The sequence below is a fragment of the Podarcis liolepis genome, assembly GCF_965112155.1.
Source record: "Podarcis liolepis genome assembly, chromosome: 13".
Classification (NCBI taxonomy): domain Eukaryota; kingdom Metazoa; phylum Chordata; class Lepidosauria; order Squamata; family Lacertidae; genus Podarcis; species Podarcis liolepis.
The window spans coordinates 30567122-30585410 of NC_139573.1; the positions used below are offsets into that span (position 1 = coordinate 30567122).

Genomic DNA, 18289 nt, shown 5'->3' on the forward strand with positions numbered 1-18289 from the left:
CGGCTTAGCTGTTCACTTGGTGGTTTCGTCCAAGCAGATCCTCCGAGGTTCAGGCTACTCCGTTTCACCACTTCTATTGTGGGAAAAAATTAACAAGACGTGTTACTTCTCCCCTTTTGCACAACACGCCCTTTTGCAGCAAGACATTCTGTCTTTGCCGCTAATTACTGTTAATTAAAACCTGCCATGAGAATTTGGGCACCTGTTGAAAACCCAAAATGGCTTTGAATGGGAGGGGGAATTAAAACCTTGCCACAATCAAGGTGGTTACACTGCAGAGGCATGCAAATCCTTGATTTCTGCTCAATGGCAGCACATCCGCTTTCCAATTAGAATCAGAATCATAGAACCATGGAATCGTAGAGTTTGAAGGGGTCTCTGGGTCCATCTAGTCCAACCCCCTGCATCCTGCCCACAGCCATCCCGGTGTGGCAGGGGGCTTGAACCACCAACCTTCTGGTTAATAGCCAGGTGCACTGACTTAGTGTTGCCAGTTCAGTCCCCAGAAGCTCCAGGTAGGCCTGGGACCTCTGCAGGGCTGAACCCTGGAGAGCTTCTGCCAATCAGTGCAGATAATATTAAGCTTGATGGACCAATGGCCTGACTCAGTACAAAGCAGCGTCCTATCTTTGTAGAAGACAAGCTGTTGTTTTCAGTCTAGGATTGTAAGATGGACGCAAGTTATTCGTTTCATTATAAGAGCGTCAAACTGAAAGCACAGAAGAAAATTGGGCAGTGAGGCGGGGGGTGGGGGTGGGGGTGGGAGAGAAGCATGTTACAATTTTTCGGTAATAAGATCACCAATCAAATTGCACCCTTTTCCCTAATAATCTGTCTCTGTGCAATAAGGTTTGGCTGTCTTTTGCTGGAAGCATGAGTCTTGCTCGTTGGAGGCTTCAAAAATCAATTTCTCTGGCCAGAGAAACAAAGCACAAAAATACCTTTGCGAGAGAATTGTATCCGGCAGGCTGAATTTAAGGCAAAGGGCCTGAGACCGTGGCATTGAGACCGTGGCTTGGCTCGTGGATAGCTGGAGGTTGCTTCCGCCTCCCTTAAAGTTTATATGAGCATGTGCAAAATGCCTTGCATAGAAAGGGCAACTACCATCCTATATGATATACAACTGAATCTAGGATTAAAAAACCCCTACGCACTATAACCTCCAGGCAGGTTTAGGAATCTGCAATACAGTCATACCTCATGTTACATTTGCTTCATGTTACGTTTTTTCAGGTTGTGTCCCACAGTGACCCGGAAATGCCAGAATGGGTTACTTCCGGGTTTCGCCACTCGTGCATGCACAGACACGCAAAATAATGTCATGCGCATGCGTAGAAGCGGCGAATAGCATCCCGCGTGTGAGCAGACGCGCAGCTGTGGGTTGCATTCCTTTCATGTTGCCAATGGGCCTCCGGAACGGATCCCGTTCGCAACCAGAGGTACCATTGTACTCAGTTTAGAAATTAAGCTGTTTTCCCCTTGGAGACTCAGAGCTGTATCCATCCAGGCACTGATTTATCAATATACTGGGATCAAGGCCGGCTTACCCATAGGCGCTAGGGTTGCGGGGCACCCGGGCTCTGGGCTCTCAGGGGATCCAGGCCTAGAGTCTGGAGCTGAGATTTGGAGTCCGGGGAGTGAAGAGCCAGGCCAGCCAAACAGCCGCTGTCGAGCGGAGCAGAGCCTGTCAGAGCACCGCAGGCTTTTCTGCTGTGGGTGCTGAGGCAGCTGGCCAGCTCTGCCCTCCTGCGTCCCTGGAATTAGTGGGCCATTGAGAGGCCTGCCCAGCGCGCACACACTGCTCACACAGCTTTCCTCCCAAGCCTCTGCAGGGATTGCTCTCCTCCCTCCACCCGCAGTGGCATGGGAGAGAGTTGCGTACCCCTCCAAAAAAGCTCAACAACTTTAGCCTCCCCCTCAAAAAATTGGGGGCGCTGGGCAGTTTTTTGCACCCCAGTGCCGCATATGCTAAAGACGGCCCTGATGAGAGGGAGAACGTTGGCAGCTTCTTGTTTGAGAGGAACACATAGGCAAAGATCTAACAGAGACACAACTGCTTCTCCACCCTCTGTAGAGGGTGACATACAGAGACCAGCAGTCCACCCAGCTTAATACTGTCCACACTGACTGGCAGCAGCTTTCCAGAGTTTCAGGCAAGGGACTTTCCCAACCCCACCTGGAGATGCCAGGAATTGAACCAGGAACCTTCTGCATGCAAAACAAAAATGATTTAGTGCTAAGCTACAAACCTTCCCCCAAATTAAGCCACGCAACCCTCTGCAGTGTTTCCCACGTGAATCTGCACTTTGATCTCGGCCAAGTTCACATAACTGGTTTCAGCCCCAATGGCAAAGCTAACTAACTGAATGCCAATGGAGAGAGAGAGAGAGATGCACATTGCAATCGTCGTAAGAGTCCTTCGGTTCTTTGTAATTTTATCATTTGTTCTTAATGCCTTTCCACCCAAGTGGACGCTTTGAGGTTCCTCCAGATTCATTTGAATGAAGGTCCTAAACAAAGTTCAGTCCATGCATGGCAAATGATGTTCCGATTTATGCACTGAAGACACAAGATAACGACGAAAGCATGTTGCAACACGGCAACCTGTGCATTGGGTGGAGAGCATGCTCAAGGGACTTGGATGGTGTGGATTTTAACCCTCTCCGGGAGCCAAGTCCTCCTGGGGATTTCACATCGGAACACACAAGCTCTGTAAGTTACCGCGGGCAATGTTACAGAAAATCATTTACTCCACACCCAATCGCTAAGCGAGCAGGTGTGCAAAACTGTGGAGCCTGGGCTTAGAGGCTCTTAAATGAAAGAAAAAAAATATGAAAACCATGAAGGAGCATTTTAAAGCATCATAAGCGACTTGAGACACCAGGGCCAGCTGCCAACAGCAGAGAAGCAGTGTGGTGCAATGGTTAGAGCAGGCTTCACCAGCCCGGTGCCTCCAGATGTCTTGGACTACAAATCTCATCGGCTCTGACTAGCATGTGCTGGTATGAGTTGTAGAGCAAAGTGTCAAGGACACCAGATTGGCAAAGGCTGGGTTAGAGCACCAGGCGACGACTGAAGAGGGCCAGCTTCAAATCCTTGCTTAGCCATGGAGCTTACAGGGTGATCTTAGTCCAGTTCCTCCTTTTTCTCTGCCTGACCTACCTCACAGGGTGGTTGTGAGGATTAAGTGAGGGGGACCAGGTTTGTTGCCTTGAGCTTGCAAGGAAAAGCAGGGCATAAAATAAGTGTTCAATATGCTCATCTCTCTGGGGGAGAAGTGGTATGTCCTTAACGAGTTTTGCAGGTTCTCTAGATGGTTGTCCATGTTGGTACAGAGGCCACAAACTTGCTGGTTCCCTGGGGCTCATGTTCCATGCCCCCCCCCCCGATGCCACCTGACAGTCTGACCCACATCTCATTCTCAAGATTCCCTGCCAAAGCTCTGATGTATTTGCAACCAACCAAGAAAGAACTAAATCTTCCCAGCACAGCAAAGACTGGCCAGCAGTCGTCTCTACAGGTGCAGGGGTGCATCACTAGGGCAGCCCTGAATATTCTTCCATTTGGATTTTTTTGGGGTGGGTGGGGGGAATGAAAACCGCCTTTTCATGGGAACTTCAACTGAGAGATTAAATTTATTTTTTGATCTTGCTCGCTGCCGTGGTTTTCCCAATCTGTTGTTGGTTTGGGACCATTTCCCTTCAAAGTTACTGCTTCCTGGATTATTCCCGTATAAGCAGTCTTGCCCGTCAAGTATGACTGTGTTACAAGAGGGCGAGGTGAGTGCATTGCAGATTTGGTTAACTGATGAGACCAGTGAAGGCAAACTGAGGAGGGAGGCATATAAACTGTTCTGGTAAATGTACAGTCAAGCATTTGCCAAAAAGGAGGAAGAAACTGCCCTCCCCAAATCCCCAAAGTAGCTTCCTGCTGAGCAAGCTACTAGGTTTCTTACTTATTTTTACATTCATATCTTCCCTTTCAAGGTGGCATATATGTTTTTCCCTCTCCCTATTACAGCTTTGGGACGCGGGTGGCGCTGTGGGTTAAACCACAGGGCCTAGGACCTGCCGATCAGAAGGTTGGCGGCTCGAATCCCCGCGACAGCGTGAGCTCCCATTGCTCAGTCCCTGCTCCTGCCAACCTAGCAGTTCGAAAGCACATCAAAGTGCAAGTAGATAAATAGGTACTGCTCTGGCGGGAAGGTAAACGGCGTTTCCGTGCGCTGCTCTGGTTCGCCAGAAGCGGCTTAGTCATGCTGGCCACGTGACCTGGAAGCTATACGCCAGCTCCCTCGGCCAATAAAGCGAGATGAGCGCCGCAACCCCAGTCGGCCATGACTGGACCTAATTGTCAGGGGTCCTTTTACCTTTATTATAGCTTCACAACTCCCTTGTGAGGTAGGCTGAGAGATGGTCATGGGGCAGAATGTGGATTTGAAGCCAGGTCTCCCAGGCTGCGTACATACCATACCTTTCAAGCACCCCTCCCCGCGAAGACCCCTGGGAACTATAGCTCTGTGAAGGGGTTAACTATAATTCCCATGCTTCTTTGGGGATGATGTGCTTTCAATGTGTTGTACAGTCAGATCTTGGTTCTTGAACGTTTTGGCTCCCGAATGCCTCAAACCCGAAAGTGAGTGTTCCGGTTTGCGAACGTGGTTTGGAAGCCGAAGGTCCGTCGCGAATTCCGATTGGTGCAGGAAGCTCCTGCAGCCAATTGGAAGCTGCGTCTTGGTTTTCGAACGTTGAACAGACTTCTGGAATGGATTCCGTTTGAGAACCAAGGTACGACTGTACAGGCATGTTGGAAGGAGTTCAAGCTTTTTTTAAAAAAAGATGGTTCTCTTCAGAGGTCTATTTCCCCTCCTTGGGGGGTGGGGAACCAGTGCTTTAAACAAATGTGTTTGAGACAAGTACAGACCGCTACCACTTTTCCATTTTCTTAAAACATGTTTTAGTTTATTACGTGAAAAACCATTTAAAACAGAACAAAGAGAGTTGTTTGAAAAACAAAACAAAACAAAACCCACCATAAATTCTTAAACCAACAACGGATTAGGAGACACTCACAAAAAGACTGGCGTTGCCTTCCCTTAAAGTTACTAATTTATTTTTTAATCCTCTGAGAAGACGTCTGTGGAGGGCAACCCTGAAGCAGAATTCTCAGACAGCCTGCGTTTAACAAGGAAAACAAATAACTTGGTGGCGCTGTAAGGGATCCTAAGAGCTCGCTGCAACCCCAAAGAGCTGTTTGACGTGAATTGCTTGCATGGTGCCGTGGTAATACAGCGCAGCGTGGGAGGGGAAACGCTCTGACAAGCTTCAAACAACTGCCTTGGATTGTGTTCCACTACCGCCTTTGCATCAAATCGTTCTCAGGAAAGGGATCAAGGAGCATCAAAATGGCGGTGATGTGAATCCCTCAAGGATCCCACATTGCTCCACAGAGCTCCAAGACTTAATGAAGCTGTATAATGCAGTTGCATTTTCAGTGGGAATGGTCTTAATCACCATGTGCCTGGGGAGAAACTGCATTCTGGTTAAAGGCCTTTCTCACATTTCAGACTTCTGAAATATTACATTTATCTCCCCCCCCCCCCCCAGCGTTGGAAAGTCAGATTTTCTTTTACAGACAATGAAAAAGTGGAACGTTAAGAGCAAAGAAGGTGTCCTGCGATTGTAGCTCTTATCCAAATCTTTCCATGCAAAGTTGTATAAGGATTTCCCTAACAAGTTCTTTTAAAAAAAACTAGTTTAAAACTATGAGGTGTGTGGTGTTTTTAAAAAAGTATTTTGGGTAGAGAGGAAATAAAACAAGAAGGGGTTTAAAAATAAGCTCAGAAATGCAGTTTTGTGGAACAGGAAACTTCCTTTCTTCACAAAAACGAATGGCAATTTAATTTTGCAGGAAGGAAATTTGTGCTTTTCACTGATAACCAATTTTTAATTATATCTGAAAGGAATGGACGTCTGGAGTATCAGTTCCACGCACAATTTTAAATAATGTGAAAGAGGGAGAGTGAATTTGGCAGAACTTATACCTTAATTAGCTGATTCGAAGTTGCCAAGGGATTATTCAGATATGTGGATGCTTCTCTAAAACGCTCTATAACTTTTCCCTGGAAAGAGGGCATAAGGAAAATTTAAAAAAGCAAATCATAGAGTAAAATTGCTTCCTTGAGAGAGAAGAGTGATGCTGCTGTTGTGGATTATGATGCACCTGCGAGCTGTGATCTGCTTCTGTGCCAACTGATCGCTCTAAATCCATTATGACCCCTGGATATCGGATGTCACAAAAAGTTAAAATGCCCAGTAACCATTTGGTGGTGACCAACATACAAAACATGAAACGATACCAAGAGGAGCCTACATACCACCTCTTTTCTTTCCCATGCTGTTAATCTTTTGTTTTTGTTTTTAAAAAAGGGAGATGCATGAAAAGTAGCTAAAAATTTATTCTTTCTTTTCACTGTCTTCCGGAACCACCGGGTCAGCTGGCGGTTCTTCGACCATGGCGCTGTTGCTTTCGGAACCAGTGTTGCTGTCGCTCGTTCCTTCCTCTGCCATGCTTTCGACTCCTTCCTGGCCACTCTCCTTGTCTTCCGGAGTGGATGTCCCTTCACCGTTTTGCTGGCTCTCAATGGTTTCTTCCGCAGGAGGCTCCTCTGCCATAGAAACAAGTTTGTCAGTGAGATTTCCCCTCCTTTGAATTTAGAAAGCTTTTCAGGCACAACAATAGGTGTTCAAACAACGCATGGCGTGCCCAGAAAGAAAACAAAACAAAACAAAGCAACCCTGTCTTAAGAGTTGCTATGCATAAGATGGGCATTGTTTGTAGATTCTTGGGGCAATTGTTGGCTTGTAGAGCCTAGGTTGTGTAACAACCAAGTGCTGTATTTTTCGCTCCATAAGACGCCCCAGACCATAAGACGCCCCTAGTTTTTGGAGGAGGAAAACAAGAAAAAAAAAATTGCTGAATCTCAGAAACCAGAACAACAAGAGGGATCGCTGCGCAGCAAAAGCAGCGATCCCTCTTGCTGTTCTGGCTTCTGGGATAGCTGCGCAGCCTGCATTCACTCCATAAGACGCACACACATTTCCCCTTACTTTTTAGGAGGGAAAAAGGGGAATTAATATTCGGTAATTTGGCAGACTGGTTACTTAGCACAGGGATATGGCTCAGTAATCATATTAAACAAGGTATGGAAATTCAGAAACTGTTTTAATTGCAGTTTCCCCAAATCCTCCACCTTAAATTCCACCAGAATTGTTTGAAACCTCCCTAGCTGGCCTGCTGCATGAACTCTAAATTCCCTTTACTGAAAATGTGCAGCCACCTCTCCAACCATTGGCCGGACTGCTATGATGTCATGGAATGAGCATTCTGAAGGCTAGGATCTGCCAGTACAGGGGCTTAGGGGCAGAAAGGGCTGTGAATTGTTGCGAAGATGTGGGGGAAAGGTGAGGAGGCATCACCATAGCCATGGTAATCAACTGCTGGGCTGAGCGAATGAATGAATGAATGAATGAATGAATGAATGAATGGAGAGTGTGCAGTACAATGGGGAACAGATTCAAGGAAGTCCAATTCCACACAAAAGCTTTCCCTTACTGAAATCTTAATCTTTCTTTGGGAGGTGTTGGCACAGCCTAGTTCTTGCCTTCCTTCTGCCCCAAATTAAGCTGTGAGGACAATCAGGATGGCTGAGAGGCAGAAGTGCTTTTGTGGTCTGCACAAAAAGGGGCAATCCCTACCAACACCATCCCATCTAGCTCCAAGGAGTGCTAATAATAATAATAATAATAATAATAATTTATACCCCACCCATCTGGCTGGGTTTCCTCAACAATTCTGGCTGCAGGCCCTGCTGCCTGGCTGCATAACCCTTCCAAATGTATCTGAGTTATTATTCACATTCTTATTTAAATAACTTTTTAATTAGGCTTTATAATTAAAAGCGGGCTAGGAACAAAGGTGAGAGCTGTTTCCTAGTTCTGCGGGATCTCTCGGCGGCGTTTGATACCATCGACCATAGCATCCTTCTGGACCGTCTTGAGGGGCTGGGAGCTGGGGGCACTGTCATACAGTGGTTCCGCTCCTTCCTCCTGGGCCGTGTTCAGCAAGTGGTGGTGGGGGATGAGTGTTCAGACCCCTGGGCTCTCACTTGTGGGGTGCCTCAGGGTTCTGTCCTCTCCCCCATGCTTTTCAACATTTACATGCAGCCGCTGGGAGAGATCATCAGGAGGTTTGGGCTGGGTGTTCATCAGTATGCGGATGATACCCAGCTCTACCTCTCTTTTAAATCAGAACCAGTGAAGGCGGTGAAGGTCCTGCGTGAGTGTCTGGAGGCGGTTGGAGGATGGATGGCGGCTAACAGATTGAGGTTGAATCCTGACAAGACAGAAGTACTGTTTTTGGGGGACAGGAGGCGGGCAGGTGTGGAGGATTCCCTGGTCCTGAATGGGGTAACTGTGCCCCTGAAGGACCAGGTGCGCAGCCTGGGAGTCATTTTGGACTCACAGCTGTCCATGGAGGCACAGGTCAAATCTGTGTCCAGGGCAGCTGTTTACCAGCTCCATCTGGTACGTAGGCTGAGACCCTATCTGCCTGCGGACTGTCTCGCCAGAGTGGTGCATGCTCTGGTTATCTCCCGCTTGGACTACTGCAATGCACTCTACGTGGGGCTACCTTTGAAGGTGACTCGGAAACTACAACTAATCCAGAATGCGGCAGCTAGACTGGTGACTGGGGGCGGCCGCCGAGACCATATAACACCGGTCTTGAAAGACCTACATTGGCTCCCAGTACGTTTCCGAGCACAATTCAAAGTGTTGGTGCTGACCTTTAAAGCCCTAAACGGCCTCGGTCCAGTATACCTGAAGGAGTGTCTCCACCCCCATCATTCTGCCCGGACGCTGAGGTCCAGCGCCGAGGGCCTTCTGGTGGTTCCCTCATTGCGAGAAGCAAAGCTACAGGGAACCAGGCAGAGGGCCTTCTTGGTAGTGGCGCCCGCCCTGTGGAACGCCCTTCCAGCAGATGTCAAAGCGATAAACAACTACCTGACATTCAGAAGACATCTTAAGGCAGCCCTGTTCAGGGAAGTTTTTAACGTATGATATTTTACTGTATTTTTGGTTTCTATGGAAGCCGCCCAGAGTGGCTGGGGAGGCCCAGCCAGATGGGCGGGGTATAAATAATAAATTATTATTATTATTATTAAGCATCACAGGAATAATAAATAATAGAAATAAACCGACCAAGTCTCATGGCATTTGTGTATCAGAAAAGGAGCATAATAACTTTGTAGTGCTATCTACACCATATGGTTCATTATTAGTGGTCAACGTGTAAGTTCCTGGTTTGTGTAGTGGTTTAAGCAAAAACAATAAAAAGGGGGAAACAGGACAGAATAGAATTAACATTCAACATCACATACCCAAACGCCTAATCAGGAGTCCTGGTGATGGTGCTTAGATTAAGAATGAGCAATAGTCATTTTCCCTCTTATGTTACAAATGAAACAATATAACTGAGTTATGAGCCATGATGAAAGGAGCAGGCCTACTATTTCCCAGAGTTCATTCTTTCAGTCTTGGGAGCTCAGTTGGTGGAGCACAAGACCCTTAATCTCAGGGCTGTGGGTTCAAGCCCCATGTTGGGCAAAAGGTTCCAGCATTACAGGGGGTTGGACTAGATGACTCTTGTGGCCCCTTCCAACTCTACACTTCTATGACGCTAGGATTTGGGGGGCTCTGCACTCTCTCCCAACAAGGAAAGCATGTAAGGAAATGCGGTTTCTCTATTCTATCCTTCACTGAGAGCTTTGTTTCCCCCTGGCTGCGGGGTGGCGTGGGAACTAGGTGTTACAAAGCCTCAACGCCTACTAAGAGAAAAGGACCCTCAGAGGCAAACTTGTTTTCCATTGAACAATCAGCTGCTGAATATTGCTTTGGAGCAGCTCCACAGACCCAGAGGCATAAATCGAGGAAGAAGCCCTGCTCTGGGCACCTCTTCTTCAAGGCTCTTGCCCAGCCTGACTGCACCAAGTTCGGGAAAGTTCTTCCTCTTTTTTCTTACAGAAGAGGAGACTTTGTTCTGAATGAAAGGCTGGCTGTATCATAAATGGCAACGAAAGACAAGCCCTGGTTATTAAGTCACTGCAGAGTTCAGTCTTCCTCGCATCTGCGTCACCAGACGTGGCTGTAACCTGGTCCCTCGGTGATGCGCAAGACATGAAAAAGGGGAAGCCACTGGTTGATGGGGGAGCCTATTAAAACTCAACTGCGCTACTCAAAGCTGTACGCTGGCTCCCTCGGTCAATAAAGCGAGATGAGCGCCACAACCCCAGAGTCGGTCATGACTCGACCTAATGGACAGGGAGGGTGTTACTTGATACAGTGGTACCTCAGGTTAAGAACTTAATTCGTTCCGGAGGGCCGTTCTTAACCTGAAACCGTTCTTAACCCGAGTACCCCTTTAGCTCATGGGGCCTCCCGCTGCCACCACACGATTTCTGTTCTCATCCTGAAGGAAAGTTCTTAACCCGAGGTACTACTTCTGGGTTAGCAGAGTCTGTAACCTGAAGCGTTTGTAACCTGAAGTGTCTGTAACCCGAGGTACCACTGTACAGACTTCAGATCCTTTAAGAAAAGGCTCAGCTTAAAACATCAGCCCTTCTCCCTACCTCCGCTACATGCCCCCCTCATGCACCACTGCTGCTTCAAGGGAAGCCCCCCGCCCCCAAACACCTGGGCTTGCCACACGGTTACCTGCTTCCATCGGAGTGCTCCCCTCTTCTTTCTTCTCCTCTGCCTTGCTGGCTGCTTGCTCCTCCTCGGCGCTTGTGCTGTTCTGATTGCGCTCGGCTTGCTCCGCGGCCTCCTTCTCCCTCTCCTCCTGCCGCTTGCGGGCCTGCTCCTCGGCCTGAGCGATTTCGGCCGCTATCTTCTCCATGTCCACCTCCACCTTCAGGCTGCACAGCTGGATGTGGGGAAGAGGGAAAAATCACATGTCACTTTTAAAATCCAGGTTCTCTCATCACCAAGTCCTGTCTCCACTATGAAGTCACTAGGCAGCCTTAGGCTCGGCATTTTCTCCCAACTTCAGTCTCCCCTCCCTCTGATATACAATAAGGGGATAATACATACAGCAGAAATAAGGCGCACAATATGTATGAATAAATCACATTGTAGGTGTGATTCATATACACTATCTTAGATATCTTAGCAGAGAATCAAAGCCAAAACCCAACATTTGAGGCAACTGCAAGCCATCTGTGCTGGCAAAGCTCGGAAACTATTATTCCTAAGAACCAACAAGCTTTGTGTGTTTCAGTTGTAGCTTACAAAAAAAAACCTTTAAAATTAATTTGAACTAGTCCGATCTATCACTGCTTGGTTCCAGTGGTGGGAATATTCCAGGCTCGCTTCTTTATTTAAACAGAGTTGGTAAGATTCCTGTTGGGAAGTGCTGGGACCACATTATAGATTAATTCACCCCCCCCCCAAATCCTGTGGGGCTTGGTGGGGCAGCACAGCCAGCGCTGCATTCACAGCCACAGCATTCGCGCCAGCCAGGGAAGAAGGTATGGGGAGAGAGGCAGGGAAACCTCCTCCTTCACAGAGTCAGCTCCCAGCCTGGAACAGCAAAGCACCCTAGGTTGGCCCTGTGGCTGCCATGTGATGGCAGGAGGGTCTACACAGGAGCCAGCAGTTCCCTCCCGCAACACTGCATTTCAGGGGTTTCTATTGGCTACTGCTGGCCAGGATGCCACTGTTTGGGCAGGAGCACTGGGACACTCCTGACCAGCAGGGCTTCCCCGCCTATGGTGGAGCTCCGGCAGAGCCACGCAGGGCAGAGAGACACCCCAGCTCCATTCAGAGCCCCTCTTGTACAGAAGACTGTGTGTGGATTGCTTTGCTCACATACCAGAGACAAATAGCTGACTGTTGTAGCCAGTGCCTTTTTTCTGGGGGGATGCATACCCCTAAACATTTTGTGAATCTGAGTTTGGCCTCACTGAGGGGTAGTATTTCAAGATGAGTAGGAAAATGAGAGTACCTCTAAACATTTTTTTAGAAAGAAAGAAAAACAAAAGCACTGGTTGTAGCCACGGTTTACTATAAAAACACCTACTGCGTCAGGTTTTGAAGATTTTCTTACCCATAAATGGTTCTGTTTGTGGAACAGATTTTACACACGCCCCTCTGACACATCAAGCTGGGATTACGAGGGGAGTTTTTATATTTCCGTCATTGCTGTACTTATGTGGTAAATTGCTTTGTGTGGAAAGGTGACATGCATTGGTTTTTTTTGATGTTGTCGTTCCAATGATAATCTGAATTTCACACCTTCAGTTTTCTACAGCAGGCTTCAACAGCCAGACTGCAACTCCCTAGACGTTTCCTCTAGAGTTTCAGCTAGTCAGGACGGGTTGCGGTACCGAAACGGAATCACTTCCCTTTGTCAAACAACCATTTAATTAATTAATTAATTAATTAATGGAACTTGGCCAGCAACAATGAGCGTGCAGTTTAGTTTGGGGTGTTATTTGGGCCTGGAGCAAAAGTAGTGCTTAAAAAAAGTTTAGGGGTATTCTCATTTTCCTACTCATCTTGAAATACTGCCCCTCAATGAGGCCAAATTTAGATTTATAAAACGTTTAGGGGTATGCGTACCCCTGTGTCCCGCCCAGAAAAAAAGCACCGAGAAAAAGTAAATAGTTACTAAGATAGAAAGCAGTTCTGCTGTTTTGGTCTCAGACATCATGATCTAGGAGTCACTGGGAAGCACAGGAGCTGGGTATGTTGGAGGGGAGCCATCACGTTCATTCCACGTCAAATATTGTGAGCCTCGTTGAATCTTAAAAGCTGAGATGGGCCTCGTTTCCAGAGAGGTGATTAATATGACTGGGTGTCAGACTAAGGCAGCGGTTCTCAACCTGTGGGTCTCCAGATGTTGTTGGACTACAACTCCCATCATCCCTGAGCTCTGGCCTTGCTAGCTAGGGATAATGGGAGTTGTAGTCCAACAACATCTGGGGACCCACAGGTTGAGAAAGGCTGGACTAAGGTGTGTTTGGCTCACATGAGAGAATGCTCCCCCACTGACAATATTCCTACACATAGTAAGCTAGGAGGTGAGTGAGAAAGGCCACCTGAAACCCAGCATGTTAGTGAGAAGGCTAATCTTCTATTTGAAGGTATATCCAGCAATTTGAGTTTTCTCCACAAACTGCCTTTGGACATGGTGCAAGTTAACCATCTCAGTGAGAGCTGGCTCTTACAAGGAAAGTCTGTGAACTCTTTGGCCTGTATTTATTTTGTCTTGGAACTAGACTACTGGTGCAAGATGCTATTTCCCCATTGCTCCTTCCCAACCTGTGTACTGGGAGGCACAATATTTCGAAAAGGTGAAGCCTTCCTTCAAAGGAAACTAAACCTACCCTAGGGCTGATACGCAGCAGAAGACAAAGTCTCAGGCTCATTCCCTAGTCTTTCCAGACAAAAGAGCTCATGGGACCGGACGGACTTAGTAGAACAAAGCGTTAGAAAATTGCAATGGCAGAGGATTTCAGCTCTTCCTCCTCTCTGTTTTGGGGAGTCACACATCAGCCCTTGACTGAGAAAGCCTACTAGTCCATGGAACAAGTAGAAAAGCTCTGCAGAACCCTACCCTCTTCAGCTCATTGTTAAAGGATTCTGTACTCTCCAGGAACTTCCTTTTCTTGTCCTGGTGACGTTCTTCTATCTGCAGGAGCTCAGCTTCTAGTTTCCGCTGTGATGGAAAATGAGATTAAGAAGTGAGCACATAGCTGTAACACAAACACACAAGTTAATTCAAATGTTCATGCAAAAGACTGCTATATTTGAGAGTGGGGAATTTGAAGAAAAATATGCAGATCCTCTACTTTGAAATAAAAGCAGATGATTTCAGAAACAAAATGAGGCCAAGTAATGTGAACCATTTTATTCCACTGACAAACACCTCCCAAGAAATCCTTGCCACTCTCTTGCCTGTGGACCATTTCAAACATCCCTCTGCCTGAGACTTGTAAGAATGGTTAGAGCTGAGGCCTCTTCACGGGATCATAATTCTAAAGACCCATATTTGGGATGTGTGTATGTGGGAAGGTTTAAGACTGTAGTATAATCACGTCCTTAATTTCTGCTAATAAGGAAGTAAAGTCTATTTTTGGCAGCACACCAGAATGCCTCAAACACTTTACAAACAGGTTATTACTCTCCAGACCCAAGCTTAAAGACATTGCAAATGGCTGTAAAAATGCTAATTTATCTGTGCTTTAAAATAAGACTCTCTCTCTCACTCCATACCTCTCCATATACATACACACATGCCTGACTGCTTGAACGCTAAGATCCATATTTTACAAGTCCTTCTATTATCAATTGAGTGTGTCCTGGTGACATTTCCATTTGTGTGCCGAGATGGTCCACAACTGTGAACTCTTTCCCAAGAGATTTGTCAGCCTGAATGCATTTGGAAGGTGTTAGTTGGGCTGGCTTTTTAGCCACACAGTTCAGAAGGTGCAGTGCTATTTTGAATTTAGTTTTAATATGCACATATGCTGCCTCCTGAAGTATACAAAGGAATTCTCAAGGTGTCCTCATAGCTAAGTGTAAGCTCTTCCCAAGGAATTATTGGTGGTAGGTCCAACACTGTGGAACCAACTGTTCAGGATCAGGTATTATACAGTTGCACTAAAAAGAGGTGGCTCTTTTTACATCCTTAAGATATCAGTGACTTCCCTTCTTCTCTTTCCATAGTTCATTTTACATATAATAAATCCCCGCATATTTTACAAAAACTGTACCATTCAGTATTCCATTATTGCATCCATCAAAACCTATTTACATGAATTAATGCTGCCAACATTTTCAGCTGTACACAATTATTTCCCATCTATTCAATAAATGTTTTCCAATCATCTCTAAACGTATGCTCTTCTTGTTCTTCTTATTCTATATGTTAAGTCTGCAAGTTGTGCATATTCTGTCAACTAAAGTTGTCATTCTTCTTTGGTTGGGACCTCGCTTGTTTTCCATTTTTGGGCTAACAAAACATGGGTCGCAGTAGTAGCATAGATAAATAACCTTTTTTGACACCTGGGATTTTCAGTCTGAATTATCCTCAACAGAAAGGATGCTGTTTTTTGAGGGAAAGTATTTTTTTCCAATTCATTATGGATCATTTCCCAATACTCTTTTACCCTTTTACAAGTCCACCATATATGAAAGAACGTTCCGTCCACCTCTTTGCATCTCCAGCACTTATCTGATTCAGTCTTATACATCTTAGCAAGCCTACTCAGAGTTAAATGCCATCTGTAAATCATTTTCAGGTAGTTCGCCTTCAAAGAATAGCATGCTGTAAACTTCAAGTCACTTTCCCAGAGTTTTCCCCAGAGATTAAAATCTATTTTGTGTCCTATATCTATTGCCCAGTGTGTCATTGAGGCTCTAACAAGCTTGTCTTTTGTTTCCCAGTCTAATAACATATTATACATTTTAGACAAAAGTTTCTCTTTGTTTTGTAGAAGTTCTTTTTTGATTGTGAGCTTTGGTCTGAAAAACCATTTTTTCCCTATCTAATTTAAAGATTTCATGTAACTGATGGTATTGTAACCAATCCGTAACTTGGCTCCTTACATTTCCCATTGTTTTCATTTTAGGCTCCCCACACCCTGTACATACCATTGTTTTTCTATGCTAAATCTTGGAGAAGGAACATTTAGTTCACATATTTAGCAACTCAGGAAACAAACCCTAGCATGCAGAGAAATAGCCTCTGGCAGTTTGCATGCTAATGAAAAGTTGCAACAGCGTCTTTAGAAAGAGCGGCTCCTAGTTTCACCTGGTTCAACAGTTGCATCTCTGTGACAAAGTACAGCATGTACGGGGATATTTAAAGAGGTACCCCAGACCTTTTATTACATTTGATCTCTCTACAGAAATCGTCTAAAGCACTGAATGTTGGGCCTCCCCCCACAATCCCCCAAAGTCAGAAAGAGGTAAGTTCTCTCTCTCTCTCCGTGAATCATATGCCCAGGATATGTGTTCAGCTACTTCAAGAGACTTGTAGATTCTCCCCAAGCTGCTTTTTGAAACACATGCATGTTTATAGCAAGATCCGCTCCCCCCGCGAGACACACTTGCAAGAAGCAGCAGCAAGAGATACAAATAATGATACACGAGTTGTTCGGGATGAGGTGGAAGAAAATAAAAGGTAAACAAATCATTCAAGAGAAACAACAACATCTTATATTTTTGCACCATCTTGAAAGGGGGGGGTGAGCCCATGAGTTGTGGATTGGAGGACTTTTAAAACAAGGACTAGAGTTGAACAGGACTGTAACAAATCACAAAAAGTTTGCCAAACGTGTCTCTAAACAGGAGCAGCTGCTGTGCTCAAACAATTTCAGGCCACAGGAAGTCCAATATTATGGATGATTTCAGAGCCCAAGGACAGAACAAAGTTCAGTATTTATAATAAAGAAAATACTGCAGGTATTTCAGATTTTTCTTCCCCACCAGCAGAGAAAAGGCCCCCTCCCTAGCAGTGCTAGTGAAAGGTCTCAACAACGGGGAGATTTTACCTGAATAACAGGTAGATTTCAAAACACTGGGTGGGTGGGTGACTGCTGCTGTTATAGGCACAGGTATCACCTGAGCACATCTCACATGAAAAGCTATTACATTTATTAAGCATTCTCATATAGCCAAACTTTACCTGGTGAACCATTAAGGACTGGACTTGGCGTTTGAGAACCTGCATCCTTGCCGTGGTGACCACGGATCTGACATCGGGGACGACGCTTTCACTCAGAATCTCACTAATTAAGCGGTGATTTCTCTGGAAACGGGCTGTGGCAGTGTGCTTCATAGAAAACCCGTCGTCATAATCTGAAACAAAAATGTATGCAGTAGTTACGTCATAGAAGATACCAGTGCAGTTTGCAGTTTTGCCACTGCTTAGCTTCACAGGTAACACTAGCTAAGTAACTTTGGGTTGTATCTAATGTCAAGTCCTACTCACAAGCACTCACTGTATTAATGGGAATGACTATCTTAGGTTGCTTATTTCGATGGCTGTACCTAGAGTAGGACTAAGATTGGATACAACCTCTTGAAGTGTACAGCTTTCTGTTCACTCTATTCCTTTCTGTCACTTCGCTATCCCTCCCAAGAATCTCCAAATTTATTGAAATCCTGAAGCTTGGCTTTGTGGAATGCTCTCCCCAAGAAGGCCCGCCTGGTGCCTTTGTTAACATATCTTTAGGCACCAGACAAAAACATTCCTCTTCTCCTAGGCCTTTGGCCAATTCAACAATCCATGGCCTTTTAAACTGTATGTGACTCTTATGCTGTCCAACGAGTTCAGGACTGAAATGTTATTGACAACCCAGCTCGTGCCTTTAGCCACCACGACCTACAAGCTCTCAAATTCAATGTTTCCTGTTCTAAGTGTCACTAGATGCAGGTACTTTTCTCTCATACAGAAGCCACAGAGAGATTCGCAATTAGAGGAAGCCAACTACATTGCACTCTGAAGCACATTTAGTCAGAAGAAAACCACGCTGTGCTCCGCAAGGTTTTCTGCCATGTTAGTATGAAAAGTATTGCAACCTTGGAAGAGTGAAGAGGGCAACCTGTAGGAAGATCTAGCCTAGGGTTGGACAGCCTGTGGCCCTCTAGCCAGCTTGGCCAATGGTCAGGATGATAAGAGGACCCTACCTCTACATTAAAGAGTCTCTTCCCTAGTTTATGTTTGTTTATGAAAGTGATCATGATCATCATCATCATCCTTGGCTGCTATATAGAGTGAGAAAGGAACCAAGCTGTGCTTCACAGATGGGTGGAGCACTGGCCTTCTTTTTGTAGAGGAATGTATATGTGCCATCAGTGAAGGAAACACTTTTGTTTTGTTTGCTTTTCTGCAGAAGCACAGCAAGCCCTCGCCCTGTCATCTTTCCCAGCACAAGTCATTACTTAAACTGGATGGCAAACTTGCTGCCACCCACCCATCCTCCCCTAGCCAGAACCACCTACAAACAAACAAAAGAATGCCAGAGACAGTCAAGCACCAAAGGGCTTTTAAATTTTTTGCTTTGAAGAGGGGGAGGATAAATACCGGCTATGGGTTTGGCCTCGTATCTAAACAAAACTTTATTTTTGGATAGGTTTCACTGAGGAGCCACCCTGAATTTCTAGCCCATCCCTTCCAGCCAATGAGTTCAGATTGATAAAAACGTTGGACGTCTGACAGC

The 18289-nt window shown here is 45.9% G+C and overlaps 1 protein-coding gene across 4 annotated transcripts in view; it reads right to left on the minus strand.

Annotated features, from left to right (window-relative positions):
- Positions 1 to 4932: 4932 nt before the first annotated feature.
- Positions 4933 to 18289, minus strand: part of SMARCE1 (SWI/SNF related BAF chromatin remodeling complex subunit E1) — a 29414-nt gene continuing 16057 nt past the window's right edge. For all 4 annotated transcript variants that reach the window (XM_083470052.1, XM_083470054.1, XM_083470055.1 and 1 more), the window contains 4 exons: positions 16753 to 16925; positions 13678 to 13779; positions 10773 to 10983; positions 4933 to 6667 (listed from right to left, as the gene is read on the minus strand). In XM_083470052.1, the coding sequence (XP_083326178.1) occupies positions 6456 to 6667; positions 10773 to 10983; positions 13678 to 13779; positions 16753 to 16925 (698 nt within the window). In that variant the 3' untranslated portion in view covers positions 4933 to 6455. The remainder of the gene's footprint in view (positions 6668 to 10772; positions 10984 to 13677; positions 13780 to 16752; positions 16926 to 18289) is intronic.